The sequence below is a fragment of the Meleagris gallopavo genome, chromosome 12 (genome assembly GCF_905368555.1).
Source record: "Meleagris gallopavo chromosome 12, MGAL_WU_HG_1.1, whole genome shotgun sequence".
NCBI lineage: Eukaryota > Metazoa > Chordata > Aves > Galliformes > Phasianidae > Meleagris > Meleagris gallopavo.
Window position 1 is genome coordinate 10,876,930 of NC_139415.1, and position 16,867 is coordinate 10,893,796.

The following is a 16,867-nucleotide window of genomic DNA, read 5'->3' on the forward strand; positions in this document are numbered from 1 at the left end:
GTTTGTAACAACTTTTAAAGTATTTAAGATTCACAGCTTATTAGCTAAATACTAAACAACTCAGTGTACAGTTGTTATACTTGTGCTTTGGCGTTGGAGCAGTGACAGGACTATTGCTTGAGTGCACAAAGCCAAGAAGTAAAGCTGTTATGAACCAGAGTTCAGTACCTGCATTTTGCTTTGGTAAATAAGCAGTAGCCAGGGAGAAGAAAGAGAAGTTAACAAAATGGCTTGATCTTCTAAAGCTGGTAATGACATTACTTAAAAAGTGCCTTGAGTAGAATAGCCTTGTCACTGGAGTAAAATAAGAAATCTAAATATGGAGGAAACAAATGATAGCTATGTATGACACGCATTGCAACACAGTCTGATGGCTCCCCACTGGGTACTCTGCAGTTGCATACTAATGAGCATTAGGGTTTCTGATACCAACTCTTGCTATTTTATGTCAAGACCCACACAATGGTTGTTGCTTCATACCATCTTTACCTTATGCTAGAAGTGTCATGTAAAGTACTGAGTACTACTCTTTAGTGAAATTTATTACAGTCCAGCTTTATTTGAGGAACTGAGTGATAGATGTAAACAGCACAGCGTAGTATAGGGGTAAAGGTTTCTTACAACTCCCTGTAGGGCTTTATTACTTCAAATCATTCGAGCTACTCAAAAAATATCAATAAACCAACTTTTATTTAATTTACCTATAAATATCTTAGATTTTAATATTTGCTCATGAAAAGTCTCTTTAACAATAAAAAGTTCAACATAAAGATAAATATAGAAAGATTTAGCAACATTTCTCTATGGGGCAAAAGGTATAACAGGAGTTCAAAACTGATAAAATGTATTAAGTCATAATTAGTTTTATCTTTTTAAAGACCTAAATAGCTTAATTTAAGAACATTAAGCTAGTGTAAGAAAAACCTCATATTAATAACTGCACCCAAATATAGAACAGATCTCAAAACTCAGAACTTAGTATTTTGGTAAGGTAACAGATGCAGACAAAAAAGCCAGCACTGACTGATCTGCAACATCAGCTGCTAATGCTCTTAAAGACAAGAGGACCTGCAAGGCTCATTGAGGTTCTTACTTTGCCATATAACCATCAGGTAAGCATTTTGGTAAACAGGCTGAAAAAAGGGATTATGAAGGCTGACTACATGATTTCTAAGGGCTAGGGGTCAGCCTTCAGATAGCTACAAAGCTATTAAATTAAGTACTGGCCAACAGATAGTACTCTGCCCCCACTTCCCAGCTAGACATACAAAGCAGGACTGCAGACTGCCCTTGTCAGACTTCCAGTACACAGCGACTCTAAGAGCTAATGTTTTTAATGCACCTTTGTCATTTTGATTTTTAATCAGTATTTTTTTCCAATCCACTTAGAACGCTGGCTTTCTGGGAGCAGAGTGCCAGTATTGCTAGTTACAGTACCTTCTGTTGGAATGTTTCACATTTGCAGGATATATATCTGTCAGTGTTATGATTCCAGCAAATCAGAACTAAAAGCTATGCTGCATCTAGAAACATCAAATACTGCAGTTGATAATTTCTATGTACTAGAATAAAGAAACAGTACATTTAATAAAGAAGAGGAATACATCACAGCTTGATTTGACTTGAAAAATTTTGTTACTCTAGGAAGTTCTTCAGCAAGTGATCTAGACATCTCAGCATCAGGATATGAGCAAGAACCATTTCAGATAGTCAGCACTCTTCAGGATAATGTGTTACTTCAGCTAAGTTCAGAACTGCTCAACATCCAAGCTGTGACATGATCTGGCACAGGTAGTTACCCACTCTGGCTTGAAACAGAAATTGCCTTTAGAGAAACAACATACCAGAATATTGAGAAAGCTGAGACAGCCGATGCTCAGTCTCAATTATTTATCATCATTCTAGGACATGCATCAAACAGCTTTGTGAACTGTGCACACTCTTGTTTCAGGTCATGGAAATCAAATCCTTGTGGCAGAGTAAAAGAAACTTCCTAGAGAGCTTGTATTCTACTGATCTTCGTAGAAGTGAATCCAGCACAGGGTACAGTATCAGAAGGCAGAAGGCATTATATCATGGACAGTTTTTCCTTACAGAGAGGTCAGATGGGAGATGTAAATTCCAAGTTATTTTCAGATATTGCAGAAGGTACCGCCACACACTTAAGTCCAAAATGTCACTTGAGGTTTAGAAGTGTTTTCAAGTGATCATCTCCGTGTCTATCATATTACATGATAGAACAGCTGGGATCTTCATTTTGCTGCAGAAATAAAATAAAGACATGGATTCTAAGAAGCATGCATTCTTTCTACAAGCTTTCTATTTAATGCTAATTAAAGAAAAATCAAAATTGAAGAAAAACTATCAGTACTCCAGAGTTCTGGAAGGATCATAACTGAACTGACATGCAAATTCATGCTACTCATGTTGGAAGAGAAGCAGAAACAAAAAAAGAACAAAACATGGAAACCCTGCCTTAAAGCACTAGCTTGCATTCTTTACATCATTTTGCTGTCTACAGGAAGTTAAACAACTTAGTTAAAAAAAACAAAACACCAAATTGTTCTCAGTATTACCTATGTTTCTGCAGTGTAGATGTACTAGTGACAGAAGTTTGAAGTTTAAAAGTAATCCAGCAGATGGGAAGGATGTTAGTATTTGAGTAGGAGTATTAGAATGGATTCTTACGGTAAGTGGTACATAGCTGTACTGTAAAGTTGCTGATAACACAGTAAGTGTTTTATTGTGAAGATAAAAGAAGTTGCTTTTGCTTCCCATCACTGATGGCAGGACAAGCCATATTATCAGTCAATTAAAACAAAGAGCCTTCAAAATACTGAGGAGAGACCCTGTTTCAAACACTAATTCTACTGGTACAGCTTCAGTCATTTTGGAGTATGCCATTCAGGCTTTCAATGCACAGCATTACAGAACAGTGTTCAATAGCCTATTAAAAAAGGTCTTATCCTTTACAGTGAGAGACTGAAAATACACCAACGATGTAAGACTTCGATGAACACTCTAAACCAGATGGTATAGTAGATATTCAGTTAGATTCAGTTTCAAAAGAAGGACAAGGAAAGACCTAAGCAGATGACAACTGCCTGTTCTGAGGTACATTTTTCTTGAAAAAGATGGTACCCCAGGGTACTTCCAAGCTGTGCTTTTGGGCAGGTATAAATAACTTGAACATGAACAGGAGAAGATATACAGGAAACACTGGTGTCAAAGACCTGCTGCAGTAGGTACCTGTGTTCCTTGTAGCTCTTTTTAAGCAAAAGTTTGGAACTCAAAAGGCTTTGTCAGCAGGAGGGGGAAGAATAACATGTGTCAGGTATCCCCCTGTACATAGGGCTTTAGTCTGCACTAAGGGAAGGAAACAATGCTATTCCAATTTTAAAAAAGTAAAATGCAGTTTTTTCACCTCTGACCAATTTAAAGCCCTTCAGCAATAATTCCACATAATATTAAGCAAGTAAAAAAAATAAGCTAGTAGTGTACTAACGTGCACTTGAAGAGCTCAAAATGAACTATTTCAGGCTCATATGATCAGACAGAAGCCAGTCAGAGGCCATGGAGAGTCTTTCAGAGGGTATTTCAACATCAGTTGAAACCAAAAAGTAACAGGTATGCGAAGACAGGCTCATTCTATTAGCATGATCTTTACCTGTACTTTGTTTCTACTTAGGAAATACTGAAGGGAGTATTTAAGAGCAAAGCACAGCTAAGATGCTTATTTCACACATCAAAATAAGACAGTAATTTCTGAAACTAAGTTGACACTGGAGTGCCTTAAACTCATGATCAAGTTTAAAAGAAACTTAGCCAGTTAATATACCATTATAGCAGAAATGCCAAGTCACAGCCTGAAACAGTGATTGAGCACCTGGTGGGAAGGCAGGGCCAACCCAGAGGAGCTCAGGTTCATGCAGTGCAATGCATCTGTGTGACCAGAAGGGGTGGAGCCAGGATCCACCCCTTCCCAGACCTCACTTAAGGCTCAGCAGTGGAAATGAGGGCATCTCTCGCTGGAGATCTTTGCCACCCTGCTATTATATCAGTACTTCCCATCCCATTATAGCATTACAGCAGTGAACTTTGATTTCAGCATTTTAGAATCATAGAATCATTAAGGTTGAAAAAGACCACTAAGATAATTTTGTCCAACTGTCAACTGATCACACCATGCCCACTAAAAACCATATCACTCAGTGCAACATCTCCCCTTTCCTTGAAAACCTCCAGGGATGGTAACTAGAGAAGCTGGCAGCTCATGGCTTGGATAGGTACGTTCTTTGCTGGGTAAAGAACAGGCTGCAGGGCCGGGCCCAGAGTGGTAGTGAAGGGAGTGAAATCTAAGTTGCAGGGGTTGATACTGGGGCCTGTTATGTTTGATATCTTCATTGATGACTTGGACAAAATGATTGAGCTCCTGCAGTTGCCCATTGACCCCAGCCTATCCAGATTCACCTGTAGAGCCTTTAATTTTGTATTTTTGAAAGTAAATATTCTATTTTCTTAGTGTGAATTCAAATCAGGTACTTTGGAACAAGTCCAGTACACTGTTTTAAGCATCAGGTAAGTCACTTCATTCCCACAGAATGAAAAATTTTTTTTTGCATTCTGTTTTTGGAATAACAGCTTGCAAACATATTTACAGTGAGATAGATGTTCAGACAAATACATAAAAAGCTGGTATTCTTCTGCAATAGTGTTAATTGTTTGGCCTCTAATTATTTGATGATATTCAGCCAAAAAGTAAGAAAAGCATCAATTTCATTTCTGATGCAAAGCCATGCAAGCTACAGCCTACATGGGACAAGAGACTAAAGCAGTATTAGTGAAGCAAGCTGAGATGGCAAGCACAGTTCTCACTGATCTCACCTGCTTAAGGATGCTCACAGGAATCACTATCATGAAACCAAACAACATTTCTTTTTTCTTCTTCTTTTGGTCTGACATCAAGAAAAATGGTAAGAGTTGGATTTGGATCGTATTTGGGGAAGTATATTCACACAGTGTAAAGAAGTTGGCTATCAGAATTCTTCAATTGCTTGTGTTTAAGTTGCAAGCATCTTACCTGAGATGGAAGCTCTGTTTCACTTCCCATTAGTTCTTCATACTCATCTTGCTCACCACTTTCTTCTTCTCTGGGTACATACATTAGTTTTCTCTCTGCCAGTTCCTGCAATACAGTTAAGTCACCGTCAAGAAAGCTTAAGAGTCAAACACATCAAGGCACTTTAGTAGAAGGACAGAAACTGCAACTCACTTACCTCACCTTCATCTGTGATGAGTGTAACACCGATGTTATACCCAGATCCCCAAGACTTCTGAGACTTCCAGATCAGGTCACTAGGACCTGGGCTTACACCAGCAGCCGCACCCCAGACCTGCAAAAAACTTGAAGTGAGACAGTGTTGGTTCTTCTTATTTGTAGTTACATCTGAACTCATTCTAACACATACAACTCCAAGTACTCCAGTACCCAAGACACTCACTAACAAACTCAGCTACTCTCATCCCTGGCAGGCTAGTTCTTCTGTTCAAGAAGATACAGAAATACTGATGAAGCGTTACAGACCTACCGTAACTACTTGGCCTGCCTGAAGAGTGAACTGTGAGGGGAACTTGTATGTTACATCTGACACACTCTCAAGATGTCTTCTCAGCACCCATCCATGTAGTGGCTGATCCTGCAGGATAAGAAGTTTCTCAGCATTACAAACCAACACCATAACACTCATAAGTTTAAGATCCTCCTCAGTCTTGAGGGTCTCTTGGTCCTTCTTCTGTAAGATGGAAGACTATATTCAATTATAAAGCTACCTTAAATTTCTAGGAGTCTCCTAGTACTGTCTTAGGGTTACTCTCACCCCAGAAATTTGGGTACATCTGTTCAATAGGGATAGTATTCTAACCAGGATGATGTTATTCTTTCTAGAAGGGCTATGATGAACCGTAGATGTGTATGACCAGCTTGACTCAGACTGCATGTATATATTTATACATATTAATATAAGCTGTAATATATATTGTGATCTTTGAAGGTTTAAGGCATTTCAAGCTAAATGAAAAATTTGCACCTAGGCTATCAGCTGCAAGTTTTGGAGTTCTGATAATTGTAACAATTCTGGATTTGCAGATTAAACCAGTTGAGTTATCCAATTCATTAGTGAAGCCCTCTACACTGATTAGATACTGTCAGTCCTAGTCAACCTTTTAGTTGTGTTTCTAATTAGTAAGCTGTCATCCAGTTTACTAATCCTTATTTAATTTCTCAAAAATATGAAGTGCTTCCAATACTATTACCCTGATTCTAATGAGAAATAACTGAAGATGGTAGGCTTCTGCATCAGAGATGCCAGTGCTCCTCTTCCAAAAGCCTGAGAGCAAAACCTGCAGTATGAATATCACTTGGTCCTCATCTATTGGCAGTAGCCAGGTTAGTACAAGAAACATTTAGAAAGCTCCTCTCCTTTTTTATTTAATTTGGCAGTACATCTCCTCATCTTTTTGTAATTCCCTGTTGTAATCTCTAAGCCACAAATCAGTGCACAAGCAGTCATACTTTGCAGCGAAGGCAGAACAAAATTGAACAAGTACCTCATCAGAATTGTTTTTAAGCTTGACAAAATTCCCATCTGCATCAATTTCTTCAATAGACACTTTTCCAGAAGATGAAGCATGCTGAACAGTCTTAAATCCAGTGCTATGCTCTCTCTTTCTGGCTTTCATTTTCCTTTTTCTCCCATGCAGAAACCGTCGCTCTTCACTTGTTGCTTGAGTTGCAATGCTATGTGAAGATGCACTAGGTGATATGTTCAGCCTGGAAAGAGTAAAAGAACATCCACTTGAATATCTACAATGCTTATTTCTTCTCACTGCTATCAGGATAGCCAAGCCTAACAGCTTCTTACCTTGAAGCTTTCTGTGAAGCCTTGATAAGACTTTATTTTTACTGGCAAGAGTAACTCAGTAAGTAGCTTGTTAAGTTTGGAACACAATCCCAGACCTAAAGTTCAGAACTTCTACTGATAAGAGATTTTCAACTGCAGTAAGTATTTATTTCAACTCTTTCCTTACACACACACTTTAATAAAAGTTATTTAAATTCTTGACCCTTAGCATTAACTCAGTTCATGTTGTTCTTAGTAAGGAGTGTCTGGATAGTCAAGAGCTAGTAGTTATCTTCTGCTTTCATTCATGCATACAGCTCCAAATGCTAAAGTTCTGATTGTTAAATGGATTTCTGAGGTAGCTAGGTATAGAATAAAACCCATACAGAATGACTATACCCTTATATGCTGCATGCCCTAATGCTTTTGCATAATTACTCCATCTCAAAGTGACATCAGCACCTAATACTGATGGGTAAGGGGGAAAAGGATGGCTGTTTTAGACTTCAATACATCTTTGATACAACTCTAGGTTTTAGTACAAAAACTTTGAAAGTAATCATTCTAGATAGGGATGTCTAGTGGATTTGAACTTTCAGTTTAGTTTGTCAAGTTACTTTATCTTCATACATGATATGATGGATATGGATGGATATGACTATTTATCTACAGAAGATGATACTTGAACTAAATGGTGATCCTAATTGCAAACAGTATTTGTTTCTTGCATCTACTGCCTTTTTGAATATACATTCAGTTAGTGCAGAGACCAAGAATGGGGCAAGTCCTCACATGAAGATCTTGTCATAACCTACCTCTGCTCCTCTCCTTCCAGCATCTTTCTGTAGGCATTTATTTCCAGATCTAGAGCCAGTTTCACATCTAAGAGATGCTCATATTCTTCCAACTGTTCCTGAATCTTATTCTGGGCTTGTGCCATTTCTCTCTCTTTCTCAGCCATACGTTTTCGATGTAGATCACGATCTTTATCAATCATGTCCTGTAGCTCCTTCACTCTGTTCTCAAGAGCAGCATTCTAAAATTAAAAAAAAAAAACAATTACAGTGAGTATTAGAGAGGAAATATTTTGATTTGGGTATTTAATACTAAGAATATACAAGAAGATAGTACCTGGCTTCGATACTGATTAATTTCAGATGTCAGATTACCAATTCTAAGCTTTGTTTCCTTTAACTCCTCTCGAACAGCATTGGCAAAGTCACTATTTCTTGCTGCAGAAAGCTGAGCATTCTCCACCTATGGATAAAGTCACTGTTAGAAATGAGCTGCTTGTGATCATCTATTTTAAAAGAAGGGGAAAAAAAAATGACTTCCAGCTGCTACATGTGGAAATAGCTGTTTTACTTAAGTATACAGATACCAATAGGATCCAAATAAGAAAGTTTTGTATTGCTTTTCAAGGAGATTTACATGAGTTTGACATTAATATCAGAAAAAAAGAACAATATTCAGATAGTGAGGCGCTGGATTAGGATGTTCCAGTTACAAAACTGGAATGACTTTGTATAGTCAGTCAGTGGATTCTCCAGAACAATGAAGAACGCTTGGAAAATTGCTTGTCAAAGCATAAGACTAGAGAATACTAAGAATGCTTAGAAAGCTCTTGTTCTTCCCCAAAAGTTCTGTAACTAAACAGTTCCCACTTCACGCTCTAAGCAGCACTAAGCTATCTTAAGAGCAAGTCAATCCTGATATTTTCCAAGAATTGAAAAAACATGCACTGAGATATACTCATGCTACTATAAGAGACACTCCAGATTTCCAGAGAACACTATACCAGTTGGACGGAAGAATCCGAACAAATTCAGTAGGTTGTTATACAACAGGAAGTTGTAGTATGGAGGAACCCAGAAGAACCATTGAGTGAAAAATACTCTTAAGCAGATGTAGTGCAGAACTACATGATCTACTATCAGCACATCAATACTGTATGGTGCATTCAATCCAGGAGGCCCTGGATCTTTCCTACAACACTATAAATAGGAAGTATTACTACTACCTGAATACAAGGCCTAAGCTAGGAAAAAAAGATTGCAGACCATTTCTGGAAAACAACTTGTCAAGCTACTTCCACAGCCACTCTTCCTATCTTATACAATGTTACAGCTTAAAAGGGACATTTGTACTTCAGAAGTATACTTATATATATAAGTATATATATATATATATATATATATAAATATATATACTGTAATAACACTATTTCATGTATTTCACTAGCATTATTGTTACTGAAATTTTATTCAACAATTCTGAAAATTCTTCATATAAACATAGCACACCTTGGTCCTTAATTTCTCGAATATTATTTGTTAGTAGATTGAATTATCATCAGCTTTATTACATTATCCATTCCTAGCTGCTCCCCAAAGCAACAATATTTATAGTTGAACCAATTTTGTTTGGATCTAAGTGTGGGTAGAAGTTCCATTGTCAAACTTGGTGCTGTTTTGAAATCCCGTAAGTGCCATTAATTACCCTTCACACTTATGCATAGAGGCTCTGCAGTGAATGCAAGGGCTCCATCAGTCACTTACTCTAGTGTGACAAATCATATAACGTGCAGAGAACTTATATTGGCATCTTTCATAGACTCACTTTTGCACTGAATGTTCGCTGCAGCTCCTCCTTGTATCCTTGAATTTGTTCTTCATGCTGTTTCCTGAGCCCCTGCAGAGCATCTGAGAGCTTACTCTCAAATTCTCTTTGACGACCAGACTCCACTTCTGCTACTCTGCTCTCATGGACTCTCTTCATTTCCTTGAGCTCCTAGGAGAGAAAGTTTCTGAGAATAAGCAAGCCAAAACAGTTTGAGACTGTGAACTTACTGTACCAGCTTAGCAAGAAATTCAGTACCATAGCAATTTGCCACTGAGTACATGGTAATTCCTCAATTCACAGCTTACATGTCCTTCCACTACATCAGGTGCTCACACCTCAGTAGCTGTGCTGGATTTTTCTGCTTCTTCACTGCTAACATTGCTTAAACTACTAAGCAAACTTGCATCTAATTTGGAGATTAATTCTTTGATCCATATTAATTTCTCTGCTTTTCTTTAGATGCATGTGCACTTCAGCTTCTTTAAGAAGTTACCTATTTTTGTTTTATTCAAAAGTTTACAGCAACTGGGTTAGAAAAATTGGAGTTTTATCACTGAAATCACACACACAGACTCCTTCCAGAAGGAATTTAGTTTGCATTCACTTCTAAGTTCCATATTATGTACAGACTCCTAATGCAACGCTTATGAACAATGTTTGGTAAAGAAGGGAGGAAGAAGGGAGTGCAAGTTCCTATTGTAGCAATTGGATAGATCAGTACACTGGGAAAGGCATTACAACAGGCGTGATGATGGAAGGACTAGCACAATAGAAAGGTGCTATAAAGCAAGGGAAGAAGATTGCTCACACATCAAAAGATTCTAGGTTTGCAGGGGAAAGCTTCACCAAAGAAGGATCTCCAGAAAGAGATCCTTCTCCATTGGCACTCAGCCTTTCAATGAGATCTAAGAGAGGTGCAGTCAGGCTCCACCCCTTCCAGTCATACAGCTGAATTGCCTTCACCTGCACTCTCAGGACTGACCAGGTCTTTTCCTAATCAGTTGTTCAGGCCATGACTCAACAGTTCCCATACACACTAAAAAATGGGAACTTAAATGATTTCTGGTGCTTGCAAAAAGCCTAAGATCGGTGAACTTCAACTGTAATGTATGCACTTTCATTTACACAAATAAGTACACCGTGATTGTAGTTACCTTCAGAAGTACAGCCTGAGAAAGTTCTCATATTCCAGATACCTACTGGTATTACACCAGTTTAACTGGAAGTTGTATAATATCTTGAAGTCTTCCTAGTTAGATTTTATTGATTGATGGACTGCCATAAGTTGACTTCCTAAGTTACCTTTCTAAGAATAAGGCACAACTTAACATTGCTTTTAAGGACATCCAGGGGTCATAGACACTTAAAAAAACACCTCTTTTTAATAAGCTTAAACATACATCTTCATGAAGACACTTCTGGAATGTAATTTTTTCCTGCAAAGTTTTCAAATGATTTTCCAGGTCCACCCTTCTCAAAATTTCATTGTGGAGATGCTTTTTGGCATCTTCCAGTGACAGCTCCAGCTAGAAGAGAAAGACATAAGGGTAGTCAAAATTAAGTGGTTACTCTTCTAAACTAAGACAGCCAACTTATTACAGGTTATTCGATTTAATTCCTCCAGCAATCAAAAATGCATTAAGTGAAGTTAACTATTCTACTGTTCAGGGCGAATTTCTGGGGGACCCAGCATGTTTGCAATGAAATGCTATTAATTGTTATGTAGGCCAGATCTCCTGCAGATGATGTATGCAGCCCTTCATTGCAGCAGTTAAGCTTCATTTCAAATGCACAAAAGTGCTTCTGATGAATAAGTTGCACCATCTGCAAGTATTCTTCCCTTTCACAGTACTAAGTTCTCCCAATTTCTTCCTTACTTCCCATATAATTTTTATTGATTCTTAACATGAAAAGTACTCCAAGTATAAGCTTATTTTACTCAATTGGACAAAAAAATTTTATTGTAAAGATCCTAAAGTAGATTAATGATCATATTAAAGAATGAAGATACTGTGTTGGAAAGTACTGATAGAGTAGCAACTTAAACAGCACAAGAGCTCAAAGAAACAGTCAAGTTGTATTTGTTCTGCTGAGATTCAGGCATAATGAAGCAGGGTCCATCAAATCCTCCCTTTACTACAGGGCTATAGCAGCTCACGTTTCATCATTGTTTGTCAGTAGATGAAAATTTATAGCTACTACAGTCAGACTAGAATTAAAGGTACTTACAATAGCTGGAAGTTTTAATGGACCAACTATTATCAGCATTTGCTTTTAGCAAGAGTGGAGAAATCTTTTTTGTCCACCTGTAATTGTCACAGATAATAGCCTTTGTCTGACTTTACTTTTAAATCTCTAACTAGCTTGAGATAAGACAAGCAAAAGCCTCAGGAGCAAAAGCAAAGTTGAAATTCCAGGAACAAGCCTTACAGTGACTACTTGATCCTTTAACTCACGAACGCCATTTTCCAAAGTCTGTTTCTCATTCAAAACTGTTGCCAGGTCAGCTTCCTTTGCATTCAGCTGAGCATCAAGATCTCTCATACGAGCTTGTGCCAGGTTCAGGTCAGCTTCTTTTTTTGAATTCCTGCAAGTGAAAGTTTTACATTCATAAGTTGCTGCTAGTGAAGGATATTTGCTTTCAGTATGTTTACCTTTTGGGGGCGGGGGGATGTCTGTGGTTGAACTGAATCAGAAGAAAGGTTGAGACTTGTGGTGAGAGCCCAGGGCAGGCTCTAAGAAACAAACCAGAGTCACATCATTTGTTTAACCAGAAAGATTTCTGATCCATTTGCCAGCTGATTGTGTGCAAATCCTATGCAGGATCCAACTGTTTTCCACAGCACTACCATCAGGAACAGATAGTCACGTTCAAAATTGGCATTTCCTGGACTACGCTCATCTGCCACTACTGCATGAACTCCTGAAACAAGAACTCCCTTTCAGTAGGGAAGGCAGCTGAGGTGCCTGCCAGTCAATTAAGTGCACCTTTGCTGCATCTCAGAGCCCCTGCAGCCACCTCACCCAGGTGTGAGCATGACAGCCATGCTTCTTAGCAAGGGCCTGAAGTACCTGAAGGCGGGAAGGCAGTGTGCATGCAACCCGAGACCTGCTCTCCTGAGGCAGGATGGCAGGCAGTGCTGGTCACACATGGCAAAGCACTCCTCCTCTGCACCTGGAGGTAGCAAGCACCCCACCTGCCGAGGGCTTCTCTCCACACCAAGTTCCTCCTCAGCACTGGAGGAGCTCTGGCTCCAGGAGGTCACCACCTCAGCTGGGCTTGGCCTGCTCCAGCCACCAGTTCCCGCCACACAGCAGCAAGTCTCCACACAGACCATCCTCACAGCACAGAGCGCCCTTAAGAGAGGGCCTCTGCCCTCATGATGGATCACAAACTCTCCTCTCCTTCATACCTTCACAGAGTCATGAGGTGAGAACAGCTCAGCTTTCTACAGAATGCCATTTTCTTCAGAAGATGCTTGCACCTTCTGCAAGCAACCAATTATCACCACATCCTTACAGTTGGAGGGGATATTTAAAGGTCATTTAGACCAACACCCCTCTTTCCTTGCACAGATGTGAAACTGACTTACAGAGAATTCAAATACCATCTAAATATCTATGGATTTATTCTTTAAGCTTGGCACCACAATAGACAACTGCTGGTCCCACACCATGTTCCTGTCTTTGAGAGACAGGTGTGATAATCTTCCAGTCTGCTCTGCCTTCTATTCCTGTAGTTACCTGACCTACACTGAGTTGGAGTTCCTTCCTGCTCAAAACATAGATTTGAGATTATAAAGAGTCAAGCATTCCATTTATTTTAGCAAAATCTTTTTTGCCAAGTGGCTAAGTTGTGATAATTTATACAATGAGTTTCCCAGTTGATAACTGTGCAGACCAGCTGGAGAGAGTCCAAAGTCATTCCACGGGAGGGATGGGCTCTAGAAAGCATGGGATACAAGGAAAGATTGGAACAAAGTAAGAATTGTTTAGTCTAGAGAACAGAAAAGTGACAGGAGACAGAAGTCTTTTATGTGTGTAAAGACCTCTGCACAGGGGAAGGGAATCTGTTTTCCATGTCTGTTGTGGAAAAGGCAGGAAGTTGTAGGTTTAAATTGCAGGAGAAATATTTGGGTTAGATGTTGCAGGGGAAACTAATGGTAGTTCAAAACTAAAGCATAATGTCTGGGGAAACTCTGGAATCTTCATTACCTGGAATTTAAAAAGGGTCACAAAACATCTGCTAGAAGTGATGCAGGTACAGCTGGTTCTGCCATAGGCCATGAGGTATGGGACTAGATCAGGTTCTTGCCAAAGGCCTTTTCTAGCTCTGCTATTCAAGGCATTTGTTGATCACCTCTGTACCTTGTGACCATGATGCATAACCAAATGTTTTACTAGTAGAAAATACTTTTGCAGAGAGTCTATGAATAAAGCAAGTACTGTAGTAGCAATAAGAAGAGATCATATTTCAGTTTTCCCCTTGTATTTACAGTTCTCTCTCTTTTCTAGCTGAGAAGTTAACCGCTTTCCTTCTGGGACCATTACTGTTACTTGTAAGTATTATTTGTGATATTAACATGAAAAAATCATACTATCAGATAGTGTTATCAAAGTACACCTTCTAGTAATCTATATATATTTATTGCAATAATGCGTAAGAATAATCCCTTACCCCAGTAAACTCTGAAGCGGGCAGTTTCATCTTTAATTGCACCATTTTTAGGTTTGGCTTTGATGCAAAATGATAACTGTGAAGTTATTGACTATCACACATCCAATAAATTAAGGTGCCATATACTTTTCCTGGAGAATTTAAGTAATACCTGGGCTCTTTTTGTGAAATATTTAAAACAGACTTGACAAATTTACTTACAATTTCTGCTTGCTACTCTATATATGAGAAGTTCAATACCAAAACACACATTTATACCCACTCACACAGAACAGAACTATGCTTGCTGTTATTTGTAGCGCTACTGTTCCTGCTTTGACCTTCCTCAGACTCTGAATTCAACCAACTGATATGCTTATCCACAACTCCCCCTTCCAAAGCATCTTTGGCCTACTTCCAATTACACTGTTTAAGGAAAGGAGTGCAAGGACATTCAATTGTTGCTGAAGTTTCAAGTCTTCTGTAGTGATTAAGAAGAGTCAATAGTGCTGTTGGGAAATTTCTAGTGATATTCCATCCCATAAGAGTTCCAGGTTATTTACAGAATATGTATAAAGAGCATGTTACCTTCAAAAGATTTTGCTCCAAGTCATCTGAGATATTTGCAATTAGACTGCCCAGTTAAATAACAGTTAATATTAGGACTTCAGTCCAGTCCATCCAGAAAGCAGCATGTACAATGTATCATTTCCCAAGGGTTATGAAGTTAACCACTTTAAAACCCAGTTACTCTAAAGTAGTAAATTAGTCTGGAGGATTACATACCTGCCAAGCCTAAAGCTTTTACAAACAAAGCCACTGAGTTATACAAACACAAAGAGCAGCAGAAAGATTTCAGAACTGGCATTAGCCTTTTCCTCACTATCCAATCAAGTGGCTGGTTAGATTTATGAAACAAATTTATGAGCTAAAACCCAGCATGAATGAAGCAAACCCAATAACTTCCAAGCAGCTAAAAACCAAAGCCTAGAGTAAAAACATGTTTCATTCCCAAGTAGAACAGCTACTTAAGTCCTACTGAACCAGTAGAAGGCAGAACTTGCTTCATACTATAAATATTAAAAGAAAAAGCTGTTGCTGAATAGTACTATGACAACACTTTATAGCAAGACTTAGGGGAAGGAGGGAAGGAACTGTGGACCCACAAGTTACTGAAAGTCTGTAATTCATTTAGTAGTACAATAGGGCATTGAAATAACTGCACAGTATGTGTAGTTGTATATAACCAGAGAATGTTTACTGTGGTTTAATTCTTGTTCCCTCCTCTTTACTGTCCACCTTTTTCGAGTGTGCTTATGTTGGGCCATTCCCTTGTTCCCCACTTTAGGAAAGTGGACAGCAAATTGATTCCAGACAAGATATACTGGTCATGAAAACATCAAGCCTGAAGTGACAGGCAGATCATTCTAGGACAGTTTCTGTGGAGTAGCAGCCTGCAGCAGGAAGGTTGTCCTGCTCGCAGGACCGTCAGCTCTGTGTATTCCCCCCAGCAGCGTCTAAGGGAATAACCCCCAAAGAGAGTTGAACTGACTCTATACTGAGACTTACTCCCCCTAACCCCATAACTTTCTAGATGCCTTCAAGCACAGCAGCTTCTTGGTTGTTTATGAATCACAGGTGCAGCACTAAATGCAGTCAGCTGGGCATTCAGGCAGTACTGGGTCCATAAGGCCTCCCAGCTCCCCAGGCTCTGAGGGAACCCCATGCCCATTACAGAGGAGCTCTAAGGAGGCCCAGCAGTACCGGTGTAGAGGTATCACAGCAGTGCCCCTGCAGGGCACACGTTACGATTTCTCCAGGCCCAGATCACACTAACTCCACATTACCATCCAAACATTTGGGGCCTCACCATCACCAAGACCTCACTGCTCTGAGCCCTCCTCCCGGCACACGCATCCTGGTAAGAAGCATCACCTGCTTCTCCTCGCCCCGAGCAGGGGGTGCCTCCCAGGCAGCCCCGCACCGAGCAGGAGGGCCGGGCACCGACCTGCTGTGCAGCTGCCGGTGCTCCTCGCCGATCTTGCTGAGCTCCACCTGCAGCGCGGCCCGCTCAATAGCGATGTCGTCCAGCGTACGGCGGGCGTCGCCCAGCTCCGCCTCGTAGCGGAGCCGCAGGCAGCCCAGCTCCCGGGCGCTGGCCTCCTCCAGGTCGACCAGCCGCTGTTCCAGCACCGACCTGTCGGCCTCCAGAGTCCGCACCCGCTCGATGTAGGCGGCCAGGCGGTCATTGAGCTGCCGCAGCTCCTCCTTCTCTTGCAGCCGGCTGAGCCGCGTCGGGCTGATCGGAGAGACGATCGGAGAAGCGGCGGCGGCGCCACGGCTGCGGCTCCCGCTCGCCGGCGTGGACGATAGCGGCGTGGACGACAGCGGCGTGGACGACAGCGGCGTGGCCATGGCAGCTCGGCCCGAGCCCCGCCGCTCCCAGCACCGCCCCGCGCAGGGCACTCGGCACCGCCGCCGAGTATAAATAGCGGGCAGCTGCCGCCGCAGCCTCCGGAGGTGGGCAGCTTAAAGGGCTACGGCTGCGCCCCGGGGCGCCGCGGCTCCCGGTGGATAATCTCTGCGTTTCGTTTTGGGTTTGCTCTGTTTTCTATACACACTTTGCCATATCTCGTTAGTTTAGCGGCGCTGATAGGAGAGGGCCGAGGAGGAGCCGCTCGGGAGCTCG

At 40.5% G+C, this 16,867-nt stretch overlaps 2 protein-coding genes across 3 annotated transcripts in view; one reads left to right on the plus strand and one right to left on the minus strand.

Moving 5' to 3' along the window:
• Positions 1-671: 671 nt before the first annotated feature.
• LOC100550044 (lamin-B3-like) lies at positions 672-16,593 on the minus strand. Of its 2 annotated transcripts, XM_010717521.4 has the most exons (12): positions 16,187-16,593; positions 11,952-12,108; positions 10,922-11,047; positions 9,519-9,689; positions 8,031-8,156; positions 7,715-7,935; positions 6,607-6,829; positions 5,589-5,696; positions 5,277-5,393; positions 5,081-5,185; positions 4,885-4,955; positions 672-2,260 (listed from the first exon to the last, which is right to left on the minus strand). In XM_010717521.4, exons 1-11 carry the CDS (start codon positions 16,591-16,593, stop codon positions 4,914-4,916), a joined length of 1,803 nt encoding a protein of 600 aa, XP_010715823.2. In that variant the 3' UTR covers positions 672-2,260; positions 4,885-4,913. The 2 variants fall into 2 exon arrangements, with proteins under 2 accessions (XP_010715823.2, XP_085089898.1); XM_085233772.1 differs by lacking the exon at positions 4,885-4,955.
• Positions 16,559-16,867, plus strand: part of ADAMTSL3 (ADAMTS like 3) — a 190,414-nt gene continuing 190,105 nt past the window's right edge. The window contains exon 1 of the mRNA XM_085233767.1: positions 16,559-16,698. The gene's annotated coding sequence lies outside the window, so the exon portion shown is untranslated. The remainder of the gene's footprint in view (positions 16,699-16,867) is intronic.

What these genes read in the sequence shown, in the direction of transcription:
- LOC100550044 (XM_010717521.4), bottom strand. Translation starts at nt 16,593, where the DNA reads ATGGCCACGCCGCTGTCGTCCACGCCGCTGTCGTCCACGCCGCTATCG. An exon ending in CTGGAAGGAGAGGAGCAGAG is followed by an intron (nt 6,830 to 7,714) that starts GTAGGTTATGAC and finishes TACTCTTTCCAG; the next exon opens with GCTGAACATATCACCTAGTG. An exon ending in TTAAAAACAATTCTGATGAG is followed by an intron (nt 5,697 to 6,606) that starts GTACTTGTTCAA and finishes CTTATCCTGCAG; the next exon opens with GATCAGCCACTACATGGATG.